We start from the raw sequence: 12,789 nt of genomic DNA, 5'->3' as shown, positions 1-12,789 counted from the left end.
GACACATATCATGCGATATTTTGTATTACACTATTTTGATAAATATGTGAAGTTTATATTAGGCAGTAAGGGTGAGTGGTGGATGAATGTTGATGAATGTGAGTGCAGTTAGATGATGTATGTCATCTGTTTTTTTGTAATAATGTAATTGGTGAAAATAAAAGTTAAAGTTTTTGTTATATTACTGGAGTTTTTAGTGTTATAGTATAGTTATTACTCCGGTATTAATTTATTATCCCCTATTGTTTGGATTGGATTGAATTTTAATTGCCAAACATTAGACCATTCTTCTAGTTTCTGCAGATCCTTTTTCATGTTTTCCACTCCCTCCCGGGTGTCCACTCTGTTACAAATCTTGGTATCTTCCGCAAAAAGGCAAACTTTACCTTCTAACCCTTCAACAATGTCACTCACAAATATATTGAACAGAATTGGCCCCAGAACCAATCCTTGAGGTACTCCACTACTCATCCTCCTCTGAGTCAGTGGCGTAGCCACAGGTGGGCCTGGGTGGGCCCTGGGATCAGGCCCACCCAACAGTAGCACACGTATTAGCGGTAGCAGGTGGGGATCCCAAGCTCCGCCAGCGGAAGACTTCCACCTGATGGTAATGAAAACGCTATTCTCCATGATACCAGCACCCGCGCATGCTCAGTTTTCAGCGCGTGCCTGCTGCAGACTGCTAAGGTGGAAAGAAGCGTTTTCCCGCCAGATGAGATTTTTTTTTTGGTGGTGGGTGAAGGGGAGAACACTTGGTGCCCACCCACTTCTTGTTTAGGCCCACCCAAAATCTGTTCTCTGGCTACGCCCCTGCTCTGAGTGAATTCCATTAACCACTACCTTCTGGCGTCTGTCCGTCAACCAGTTCCTAATCCAGTTCACCACTTTAGGTCCTATCTTCAGCCTGTCAAGTTTATTCAAGAGCCTCCTATGAGGAACCGTGTCAAAGGCATTGCTGAAATCTAAGTAGATTACATCTATGGCACGTCCTTGATCCAATTTTCTGGTCACTGGTCATATTCGTTTGGTACGATTTACCTTTGTTAAAACCATGTTGTCTTTGATCTTGCAACTTATTGGATTCCAGGAAATTCACTATCCTTTCCTTTAGCGTCGCTTCCATTACTTTTCCAATATCCGAAGTGAGGCTTACCGGTCTGTAGTTTCCAGCTTCTTCCCTATCACCACTTTTGTGAAGAGGGACCACATCCGCTCTTCTCCAATCCCACGGAACCTCCCCCATCTCCAAGGATTTATTAAATCTTTAAGAGGACTCGCCAGAACCTCTCTGAGCTCCCTCAATATCCTGGGATGAATCCCGTTCGGTCCCATGGCTTTGTCCGCCTTTAGATTTTCATCTCCAGGATTCAAGTTTCTCTGCCTTAGAATACCTTCTTCTTGTTTGATAAAAACTTGTGATTCTGATTCTCTTGTCCTGTTGGATTAACTTAAAAATGTGATTACACTGTACTTTACTGTGACTGAGGTATTTGGTTAGGTGTTTATATTCAGTGAAGTACTAAATAGAATTGGTATACTGTATATGTAGAAAGCCAGGTACTTGGTGTGAGACATGTGCCCTTTTCCCTCCCTCCTATCAATGCAGAGAAACTTGCCAACCGAAAGCTGAATGTGGCAGAAGTCACACAGTCTGAAATTGGACAGAAGCAGAAACTGCAGACGGTACTAGAGGCTGTGCATGATCTGCTGCGACCACATGGCTGGACCATCAAATGGAATGTTGACTGTGAGTATCATGTATTATAGAACAGTTTTGAAATGGCATTAACGCAGGTAACCTGCATCCTAAAACACATTCAAGTCTTTTCTCTTCTCCTGAACTTAATCCTAGGCTTTTCTTTTATGTTATGGCTAACCCTCCTCACCTCACCAGTCATTTTGAAAGCCTATAAAGTATTCCTTTTTGCCTTTTATCATTCAGTATCACACTGCTAAAGCAGAGGTCTGCATTGATTGCTACCTTGTACTCCAGTTTCTTACTGTGGGACCTGCAGATTAGAAAACGTTTTCCATAAAACTGCAAGATAAAACATTATGGGCCTGATTTTCAAAATGATTTAAGCGGGCAGGAGAGGCTCCTTCCTGCTTAAATCACGCTGAGTGGGTAGGGAGGGGATATTCAGTGGTACATAAGTGGGCAGTGCTGCTGAATATCCCTTCTGACTGCTGTGGCACTTCCTGGTTAGTGCTGGGGTGGTCAGGGGGTAGAGTTTGGTAAGAACTTGGTCACTGACAATATTCAGTTCTGATACCCGGGTAACTAAGGGGGTCTTTTACAAAGCATCGGTAAGCCCAACGTGGGCTTACCGATCGCTAAATCGGGACTACCGCTGGCCCAGTGCGGACTCCGGCGGTAGTTCCGCACCAAGCGCGTACCATTCCTGGGGAAAAAGAAAACCCCTGGAAACCCGTGCGCTGCCCAGTTACTGCCAAGTTACCACGGGAGCCCTTGTCGCCACCTCAGTGGGTGGCGGTAAGGGCTCCCCGTCACATGGCCACGCGAAAAGAGTTCTTTTACCGCATGGTCATGTTTGGGGGCTTTAAACCTGCTGTGGTAAAAAGGGCCCTGGTGCGTGGGAAAAACAGCTTCTGCTGCTAGTGCAGGGTCCTTTTTCACACAGCTTGGTAAAAGGACCCCTAACCAAGCAAGTAGAACCGCTTAAATAGCCATCCTAACTTTGCCTGCTCAAATTTGAACATCTGTCGAAACCGCATAACTTTCAGGTGCTGCCAAAGCCCCAGATATTCAGTTTCAGTGCCCAGATAATGGCCTGGCATTGAATATTCAGGTCTATTTTAGTGGCAGCAGTCAGCTTTAAAAAAACACTGACTGCCCCTGTCTGAATATTAACCAGTACTTAAATAATTTTGTTATAACTATCAGATGAATTATTTACAATAAATGTATGATTTTATTGATATTTGAGTTGATTTTATTAGAAGAGAAAGGAAAGATAAGGAATTAGTTTTTTTTCATGGGTGGTGCTGGTTAGAATTTCATTTGGTAATTCATTTGGTAACTACTTCCTGATAAATGTAAGACTTTCATGGGCTGCACAAGAATACACTAATCATCTTGGGGTAGATATTCAGCGTGTTTAAGTGGGCAGGAGAGGCTTCTGCCTGCTTATATCTGTAAAACCATGTTGAGCTGGCCGGCCACCGAACTGCTGAATATTGGCTCTGACCACAGTGGCGCTGTCCAGGAAGTGCTAGAGCAGTCCTGGGGCAGAGTTGGAGAGGTCCCCAAAATTAGGTGGGCACTTGCGATATTCAGTGCCAGTGCTCACATACCTAACTGGGCAACTTGGATTGCAGAAAAGGCTGTCCTAACTTTGCCTGGCATGGTATGTGGGTATGGGTATGTGCTTAAAGTTGTGCGCGGTTTATAGAATATTGCTTACGCCAGCTAATTGTGTCTAACGTGGTGCAGATGTATGTGCCTAAATTAGGCACGTACCCCCTCCTTTTAAATAGTGCACACAAATTGGGTTTGCAGCGACTTTTATAGAATTAGGGGGATAACTTCTGAATGCATCCATAGACCCAGATAGTCAATGCTAATGTCTGGTGTTGAGGGATCCTTTTACCTACCTGCGGGAAAAAGACCCTGCGCTAGTGGCAGGAGCTGCTTTTCCCATGAGCCAGGGCCCTTTTACTGCAGCAGGTAAAAAGACCCCAGGCACACATGGCCATGTGGTAAGAGAATTCTTACCACATGACCATGCGATGGGGAGTCCCTACCGCCACCCATTGAGGTGGTGATAAAGGCTGTCATGCAGCATGCGGTGATGCCCAATTACTGCCAGGTTACCGTTGCACAAGCCATTTCCAGGGGTTTTGTTTTTCCCCCAGAAATGGTGTGCACTTGGGGCAGGACTACCGCCAGCAGCCGCATTGGGACGGCGGTAGTCCTGGAAGAGTGAGCAGTAAGCTTGCGTTGGGCTTACCACCGCTCTGTAAAGAGGCCCCTGAATATCTGGGTCTATTGTAGTCGGTGGCAGTCAGCTCTTTAAAAAAAACACTGACTTCCCCCAGCTGAATATTGACCTGGTTGTATTTATATGGCACATGATAGACTTGGCAACATATTTTACCCAGTTACAACACTTAGGGCCCTGTTTACTAAAATATGCTTGCGTTTTTAGTGAGCGCTAAAATTAGCACACACTAAACGCTAGATTCACCCATATATTCCTATAGGCAACTTAGCGTTTAGCGTGTGCTAAAAACGCTAGCGCGCCCTTAGCATGGCTTAGTAAACAGAGCCCATAGTTTTATTTAACTATTTGATCCAGTATCTATTCTGTTGTCAATCTCAGCAGATTATATCACAATAAAATAATATTTTCATAATAAAACATCAAATCATAAATGATTAAAAAAATGTACAAGTAACCACTCCAAATCCTATATAAACAGCATTCGTACATTAACACCATATACATGATCAAACAGATATGTTTTCAGTTGTTTCCTAAACTGCATCACATTAGTTTCCAGTCTAAGCAACAAAGTCCACAGTTCAAAATAATAATGATCACACCAGAACTCAATGCAGCAAGGTAGGATAACACATTGATTCTTTCTCCTTCAGCAGGAGAGGTTTAAAGGCCAATCCCAGTCAGAAATTAATTTAATCAGTTTAGGGAAAATTAAGGTCTTTAGTTGTTTTATGTTAAAATTTAAGATCTTAGACAATACCATCATTTTGTTTTGGCAGTAACTGTATTTCTTGATAAGCTGAGTTATTCCTGACCTTGTTCTAATGCCAGTTGATTTGCATCTTCTTTTTTAAGCAATCCATGGGAAGAATTTAGTTGCCATCCTCCATCTTTTGGTAGCATTGACTATGCATTTCCGGGCTCCCATTAGGCTCCCTGAGCATGTCTCAGTGCAGGTGGTGGTTGTAAAGGTAAGTAAAATGGATATTTACTATTAGGTCACAAAGGATGTTTTTAAAGTTATTTTTTCTGGCTGCTTTTGAGGGTCTAGGTGAAAGAGAATAGCAAATAGTTATATGTTACTCAGGGGGTCATTTATAAAGGCATGCTAGTGGTTTTAGTGCGCAATAATGATTAGCGTGTGCTAAACGCTAGAGATGCCCATAGGAATATATGAAGCCCAGAATTACTTGTAAATAGTTTCACATCCACAAGCAGTATTTATCATGTCAGGACTTCACCATATCAATATAGATGAGTGCAATTTTTTTAGAAGGGGATCATCAGAGTATACTGCAGCACACACCATACGAACATTATGTTCCTTTGAGATAATGGTTGTGGCGCAAATCATCATTGATTCACTTATTTTATTTTGTTAATTTTTAGATTGCTTTCTGTGTATTTAAACTTAATTTCCAAAATCATTTATTTATTTATTGCATTTGTATCCCACATTATCCCAACTTTTTTGCGGGCTCAAAGTGGCTTACAATTCTTCGTGGATATGGGAAATAGAGGGGAACATACATTTATTATTAACAGAGAGTTTTGGATTAAATGATAGTAATAAAGCAACAGATAGTATTAAACATTTCTGGATAAGTCAGAGGTTATACAGTTACATGTGTTGCTCTTTGTTGTATATCTTGTCGAAGAGATAGGTTTTCAATAGTTTGCGGAAGTTTGTCAGTTCATAGACAGTTCTCAGGTTGCGTGGCAGAGCGTTCCAGAGCTGCGTGCTCATATAGGAGAAGGTAGATGCGTGCATTAATTTGTATTTCAGGCCTTTGCAATTTGGTGGATGAAGGTTGAGGAAAGTGCGAGAAGATTTTTTTGCGTTCCTGGGTGGAAGTTCTATTAGGTCTGACATGTAGGCTGGGGCGTCACCATGGATGATTTTATGGACTAAAGTACAGAGTTTAAATGTGATGCGTTCTTTGAGTGGGAGCCAGTGTAGTTACATAACCGTTAAACAAGGTACATAAGCAAAAAACACACTTTTTCAAAATGCAAAAGAAATGGCTTACCAGCAGTCAGAAATAAAAACAGAAATTACGAAACATACAACCTTAAAGTCACTCAAGTGGAAATATGGAACAGATATATATAGTAATTTGCAAGGAAAAAGCTTTACATGCATAATGAAGCTAAAATTCTTAGCAGTGAGACCCCACTGCTCTCTTGACTTGCGCGCATTAGTAACCAACTCTTGTACATAATTATCCAATCCTTTAAATTTAATAAAACACATAGTCATTAGATGTCCACGGCTTAGTCTTCTCTTTGGGTAGTCATTTACATTTTTGGGGGAAATTTCAAGATGGTAATTTGTCAGTTTCTTCTGTTCACAGAGAACTGTAGTGTCTTTCTTCTAGCAGGTCTGATCTCTAGATGGAGTGGGGATATAGGTTTGCAAGTTTGTGCTTTAGACTATAATCAGTTAATTAAGCAGATATTTGAAATATCAGTGAGCACGGAATTATGAGAATGCCAGTATCGGACTTTACACAGGGCGTATTTTACTCAGGAGCAAGTATTTAAGAGTGGGGGAGTGGGAACACCGGTTTGCTTGACATGCAATTGAGATAATAATTCTTTTTATCATGCTTTTTGGGGATACTCAAAGATTCGGCTATTTTGGAGGGCCATTTTGTGTTATTTTGAAGGGCTTTGGGGACGCTCTCTGTCATTCACACCTGAGGGGCTGCTATTAGACAAATATGAAGCTTTTCATATCGCTAATCACAATAGAACTCTTCTTCGGAAAGCAGCAGTATTGGGTAAGCGTTTTATATTGGGGACATGGGTGGGAGAAACTGAGCCTTCTTATTGGGCCTGGAGAAATAGGTTGCACACATTAATGTTACTAGAACAGAAACAGGCCCAGGGCTCCCCTAGAGGGAGGAAAATATTTCTGGCTACTTGGGAAGTATATATTCAGTCGCTCCTTCATAGGGCTCGAAGCCTGATTTTGAATGTATTTAAGTAGGATGCCTTTGGTGGGGGAGATGTTTTTTTTTTGCGGTGTCTACCGGGTTCCCCCCCCCCCCCCCCCCCCATTTTTTTAAATTGGGAGGGTACAGGAAGTATGGGTGGGAGGTCGATTTAAAGTTTAAAATTACATCTCTGATCTATAGTTGGGAAGTGGGAGGGAGTATGGGAAGGGGGATATATCAGTTAAAACTTGATGGCATTTTGTAATGTATGGAAATGATCAGTGTGATGTTATTGGAATATGTTAGATACATTGTTGGAAGATTGTACAATTTCCTTTGTTTTGATCAGTCATCAATAAAAATCGTTGAAACCTAAATTTAATAAAACACATCTTAGAAAAGTTTAAAAAGAAATTTATCCGCAGAGTCAAAGCTCTAGGGCAGTGTTTAAGAAAACCTTTCCTGATTTTTCTGACTCTTAACAGTAACCCCGGGAAAGATGTAAATGCTTTTTATCTGTGTAAATTTCACGTGCACTATAATATCCAAATAAAATTTAGCTAGTCAGTGAAGGGAAAGGGGGATTTTGACCATTAAACTGTTTCCGACCGCTATTTAGCCGGCAGTGGTCAGTGTTTTTTTTAAACACTAATTGTCGCCGTTTATGTTAGCCCCCGATGTTCAGTGCCAGGCTATGTCTGGGCACCGGCACTAAATATCTGGGGCTAATATTGGGCGGGCAGGTGGCTGCCAAACCTTATGTTTATTAAAAAGCCTGAAATACCGTCTTTTCTAAACATAGGTCACAGCGGTTCACAATTAAAAAGTCAATAATTAAAAAACTTAAAAAAAAAAAAAAAAGTTATGCAGGCCCCAGCTGGATGTTGGCTGGGACCTGCATAACTTTTTGTAGCTTAAAAAATGCCCCCCGGTCCCCCTCTCAGCCCCCAACAAAACCCTTCTGCTTCCCACCTCCTCCCCCTAGCCTGTGCCATGAAGAAGACCCTCCCTCCCCTGCAGTCTAGGTTGGTCCCCCTGGGCCTACATTTGCTCCCCAGTGGTCCAGTGGGGGCATTGAGAGCAGGAGCAAAGCCCTCTCACTCCTGCCCCATGTGGCTACCGGTACCAAATGGGGTGGGGGATCAAAACCAGAGGGTTTTGTCATGAAACCAAGAAGGGGAACAAGGACTTTTTAAAAACTACAACAGGTTACATGGGTGCCGGCCGATATTCAGTGCCAGCACCCACATAACTAAGAGGCCCAATTTAGGACAACTTTTGAGCTGTCCTAAATTAGACCGCTTTGCTATGTAGGTGCCGACACCGAATACTACTGGCACCGGTATAACCTTGGGCTCCTCCCTAACACCGCCCCCTGCACCGCTTCTAACCTGCCCAATTTTTTTTGGCAGTGGCAGGTGATATTCAACGGCATAGCCCGTTTTAGTACCACTGAATATCAGGGGTTGGGGTAGGCAGTGACAAGCGATTTAAGCAGGCAGGAACCTTTGCCAACTTAAATTAGTTTGAATATCGGACGGTTTGATTTCAGAGTTAACAAGACAGGTGTTTTGCATATTCATGTTTTGCATGGGTCTGTGTAACCCTGGCACAGTGTTCGCAAATACATGGAGAAATACAATGCAATTATCAAACATGGAAGAAGACTGTAAGATAGCACCTGTTTTACAATGTCTGTCCTTCCATATGCATTTGTTTTCATGCACATGTATGACGTAAGTCAACTTGAAGTGCTGGAGTGTTTCCTAAACCCCACTGAGAAAGAAGGAAGCTACACATGGCTGCAGCAGCATTACTCCGGCCGTAATGCTGTTGGGTTTCTCAAAACCTCATCATCGGCAATTAAATACCCAGTCCCACAGCGGTTCTACACTGATGATGTGATGATGGGGTTCCTAATCCCCATTGACAGAAGAGGAAGATGACAATGTGGGCCCACGGTGGTATAATTGGGGGTGATAGGTTTGTGAAAAGATAAGGAAGAGAAGCAAAGTGAGTGTGAGAGGAGATGGGTAGGTAGAGTGTGTGAGAAGAGGGGGGAGAGGAAGAAAGGGGAGGGAAGGTCTGTTGTACTAACAGTCATCGCCCCCCTCACATAAAGTTACTGCCCATGCAGTTATTTATTTATTTACATTTATATCCCGCTTTAACCAAATGCTCACTCACACACACATGCAGCAGCCCACTCACTAACTTATTCATTCATGCACTGAATCATACTTTTTTGCAATATTTAGAGGTGCACGCTTCAACTTGTTTGACTATCAGGCTCATTTTCGAAGACGTCTAAATCGGTATAATCGAAACACGATTTTGGACGTCTTTCTCAGAAGTCTGTCGCAAGGACATCCAAATCTCAAGGGGGCGTATCGGAGGTGTGGTCGAGGCGGGACTTGGGCGTTCCTAGGACGTCTTTGAGCTATAATGGAAAAAAAGCAAAGACGTTCAGGACTAAAACTTGGATGTTTTCACCTAGACCTGTTTTTATTACGAATAAGGCACAAAAAGGTGCCTGAAATGACCAGATGACCACTGGAGGGAATCGGGGATGACCTACTACTACTACTACTATTTAGCATTTCTATAGCGCTACAAGGCATACGCAGCGCTGCACAAACATAGAAGAAAGACAGTCCCTGCTCAAAGAGCTTACAATCTAATAGACAAAAAATAAATAAAGTAAGCAAATCAAATCAATTAATGTGAACGGGAAGGAAGAGAGGAGGGTAGGTGGAGGCGAGTGGTTACAAGTGGTTACGAGTCAAAAGCAATGTTAAAGAGGTGGGCTTTCAGTCTAGATTTAAAGGTGGCCAAGGATGGGGCAAGACGTAGGGGCTCAGGAAGTTTATTCCAGGCGTAGGGTGCAGCGAGACAGAAGGCGCGAAGTCTGGAGTTGGCAGTAGTGGAGAAGGGAACAGATAAGAAGGATTTATCCATGGAGCGGAGTGCACGGGAAGGGGTGTAGGGAAGGACGAGTGTGGAGAGATACTGGGGAGCAGCAGAGTGAATACATTTATAGGTTAGTAGAAGAAGTTTGAACAGGATGCGAAAACGGATAGGGAGCCAGTGAAGGGTCTTGAGGAGAGGGGTTGTATGAGTAAAGCGACCCTGGCGGAAGATGAGACGGGCAGCAGAGTTTTGAACCGACTGGAGAGGGGAGAGGTGACTAAGTGGGAGGCCAGCAAGAAGCAGATTGCAGTAGTCTAAACGAGAGGTGACAAGGGTGTGGATGAGGGTTTTGGTAGAGTGCTCGGAAAGAAAGGGGCGGATTTTACGGATGTTGTAAAGAAAGAAACGACAGGTCTTGGCGGTCTGCTGGATATGAGCAGAGAAGGAGAGAGAAGAGTCAAAGATGACCCCAAGGTTTCGAGCTGAGGAGACAGGGAGAATGAGAGAGCCATCAACAGAAATAGAAAACGGGGGGAGCGGGGAGGTGGGTTTGGGGGGGAAAATGAGAAGCTCGGTTTTGGTCATATTTAATTTCAGATGGCGTTGAGACATCCGGGCAGCAATGTCAGACAAGCACGCTGAAACTTTGGTTTGGATGCAAGGTGAGATATCAGGGGTAGAAAGGTAGATTTGGGAGTCATCAGCATAGAGATGGTAGGAAAAGCCATGGGATGAGATTAATGAACCAAGGGAAGAAGTGTAGATAGAAAAGAGGAGGGGACCAAGAACAGAACCCTGAGGTACACCGACAGGCAGAGGGATAGAAGTAGAAGAGGATCCACCAGAGTGAACACTAAAGGTGCGGAGGGAGAGGTAGGAAGAGAACCAGGAAAGGACAGAGCCTGGAATCCAAGTGAGGACAGGGTATCGAGAAGTATGCTGTGATCGACAGTGTCAAAAGCAGCGGAAAGATCAAGAAGAATGAGGATGGAATATTGACCTCTGGATTTAGCCAGTAATAGGTCATTGGAGACTTTAGTAAGCGCAGTTTTGGTTGAGTGGAGAGGGTGAAAACCAGATTGTAATGGGTCAAGACTAGCATGTGAGGAGAGAAAATCAAGGCAGCGGCGGTGAACAGCACGCTCAAGTAATTTGGAGAGAAAAGGAAGGAGGGAGATGGGTCGGTAATTAGAGGGACAAGTAGGGTCAAGTGAAGGCTTCTTAAGGAGAGGAGTGACCACAGCATGTTTAAAGGCAGCAGGGACAGTCGCAGTGGAAAGTGAGAGGTTGAGAATGTGACAGATAAAAGGAATAAGAGTAGGAGAGATGGCATTAAGAAGGTGGGTGGGAATGGGATCAGAGGAACAGGTGGTACATTTTGAGGAAGAAAGGAGAAGTGTAGTTTCCTCAATAGTAACTTCAGGAAAGGAGGAAAGGGAATGAGGGGAAGGAGAGAGAGGGGAACGGACTAGTGGAGGGAGAGCTGGTGAGGTAGAGAAAGCAAGGTTTATCTTTTGAACCTTGTTGTGAAAGAATTCAGCAAGGGTCTGAGGAGATAATGAAGGGGGAGTTGGGGGAGGGGGCACCTTGAGGAGAGAGTTCAATGTGGTGAAGAGAAGTCAAGGATTAGAGCCAAGAGAGTTGGTCAGTTGGATATAATAATCCTGTTTGGCACGTAAAAGAGCAGATTGGAAGGAGGTCAGCATGAACTTAAAGTGTAAGAAATCAGCAAGGGCCCGAGATTTCCGCCAGAGGCGTTCGGCGGAGCGGGTACAGGAACGTAGGTAGCGGATATTAGAAGTCAGCCAAGGTTGGGGTTTTGTACGCCTTACAGGCGGGTCATTAAAGGTGCAAGAGTGTCTAAGGCAGAGGATAGAGTATTGTTGTAAGAAGAAACAGCCTCGTTGACAGACGTGGATGGTGCCACAGTAGAGAGGAGGTTTGAAACATGGGAGGATAGAGATGAAGGGTCAATATCGTGAAGATTCCTAGATAAATTAGATAGGATAGGACGGGACTGGGAGGGATGAGATTGAAGTGTGAAAGTTATAAGATGGTGATCAGAGGAGGGATGATCAGAGGCAAGGAAACTAGAAGGTGAACAGTTGGAGGAGAAGATGAGATCAAGACAGTGACCATTTTGATGAGTGGGGGAGGTGGAGCATAGTTGGAGATTAAAGGACGACGTTAAAGCGAGTAACTTGGAATGACCTCCCGTTACTCCCCCAGTGGTCACTAACCCCCTCCCACCCTCAAAAAACATGATTAAAAATATTACTTGCCAGCCTCAGATGTCATACTCAGGTCCATGACAGCGCATGCAGGTCCCTAGAGCAGTTTTAGTGGGTACTGCAGTACACTTCAGACAGGCGGACCCAGGCCCATACCCCCCTACCTGTTACGTTTGTGGAAGAAACAGTGAGCCATCCAAAATCCACCAAAACCCTCTGTACCCACATATAGGTGCCCCCCTTCACCTGTAAGGGCAATTGTAGTGGTGTACAGTTGGGGGTAATGAGTTTTCGGGGGGGGGGGGGGGCTCAACAGACAAGGTAAGGGAGCTGTGTACCTGGGAGCAGTTTATGAAGTCCACTGCAGTGTCCCCTAGGGTGCCCGATTGCTATCCTGGCACGTCCAAGTGGCTTGAATTTGGACGTTTTAGACTTGGACGTCTTTGGTTTTGAAAACTGCTGAAAATCCAAGGCGTCCAAATCCAAGGATGTCCAAGGTATTTTCGAACACAAAGATGGACGTCCATCTTTTTTCGAAAATAACCTTTTTCCCTGCCTCCGAATTTGGATGTTCTACAAAGACGTCCAAATTCCAGCTTAGACGTTTCTTTCGAAAATGCCCCTCAGTGTATTGCATTTCTCCTTGTGTGGATCAACTGTTTTTCAACAAGTGCCCATGAGATGGCAGTGTGGTTAACATTATGAGCACTTTCTAAGAGCAGCCTCACTACAGTTGCTGTTACA

The 12,789-nt window shown here is 43.9% G+C and overlaps 1 protein-coding gene across 1 annotated transcript in view; it reads left to right on the top strand.

Moving 5' to 3' along the window:
• PARVB (parvin beta) overlaps positions 1 to 12,789 on the top strand; it is a 318,556-nt gene that overhangs the window by 142,477 nt on the left and 163,290 nt on the right. Inside the window, 2 exon segments of the mRNA XM_030214982.1 lie at positions 1,607 to 1,747; positions 4,821 to 4,936. Coding sequence (XP_030070842.1) covers positions 1,607 to 1,747; positions 4,821 to 4,936 — 257 coding nt within the window.

The sequence above is a fragment of the Microcaecilia unicolor genome, chromosome 9 (genome assembly GCF_901765095.1).
Source record: "Microcaecilia unicolor chromosome 9, aMicUni1.1, whole genome shotgun sequence".
Taxonomy (NCBI): domain Eukaryota; kingdom Metazoa; phylum Chordata; class Amphibia; order Gymnophiona; family Siphonopidae; genus Microcaecilia; species Microcaecilia unicolor.
This window is presented reverse-complemented; position numbering and strand designations above follow the sequence as displayed.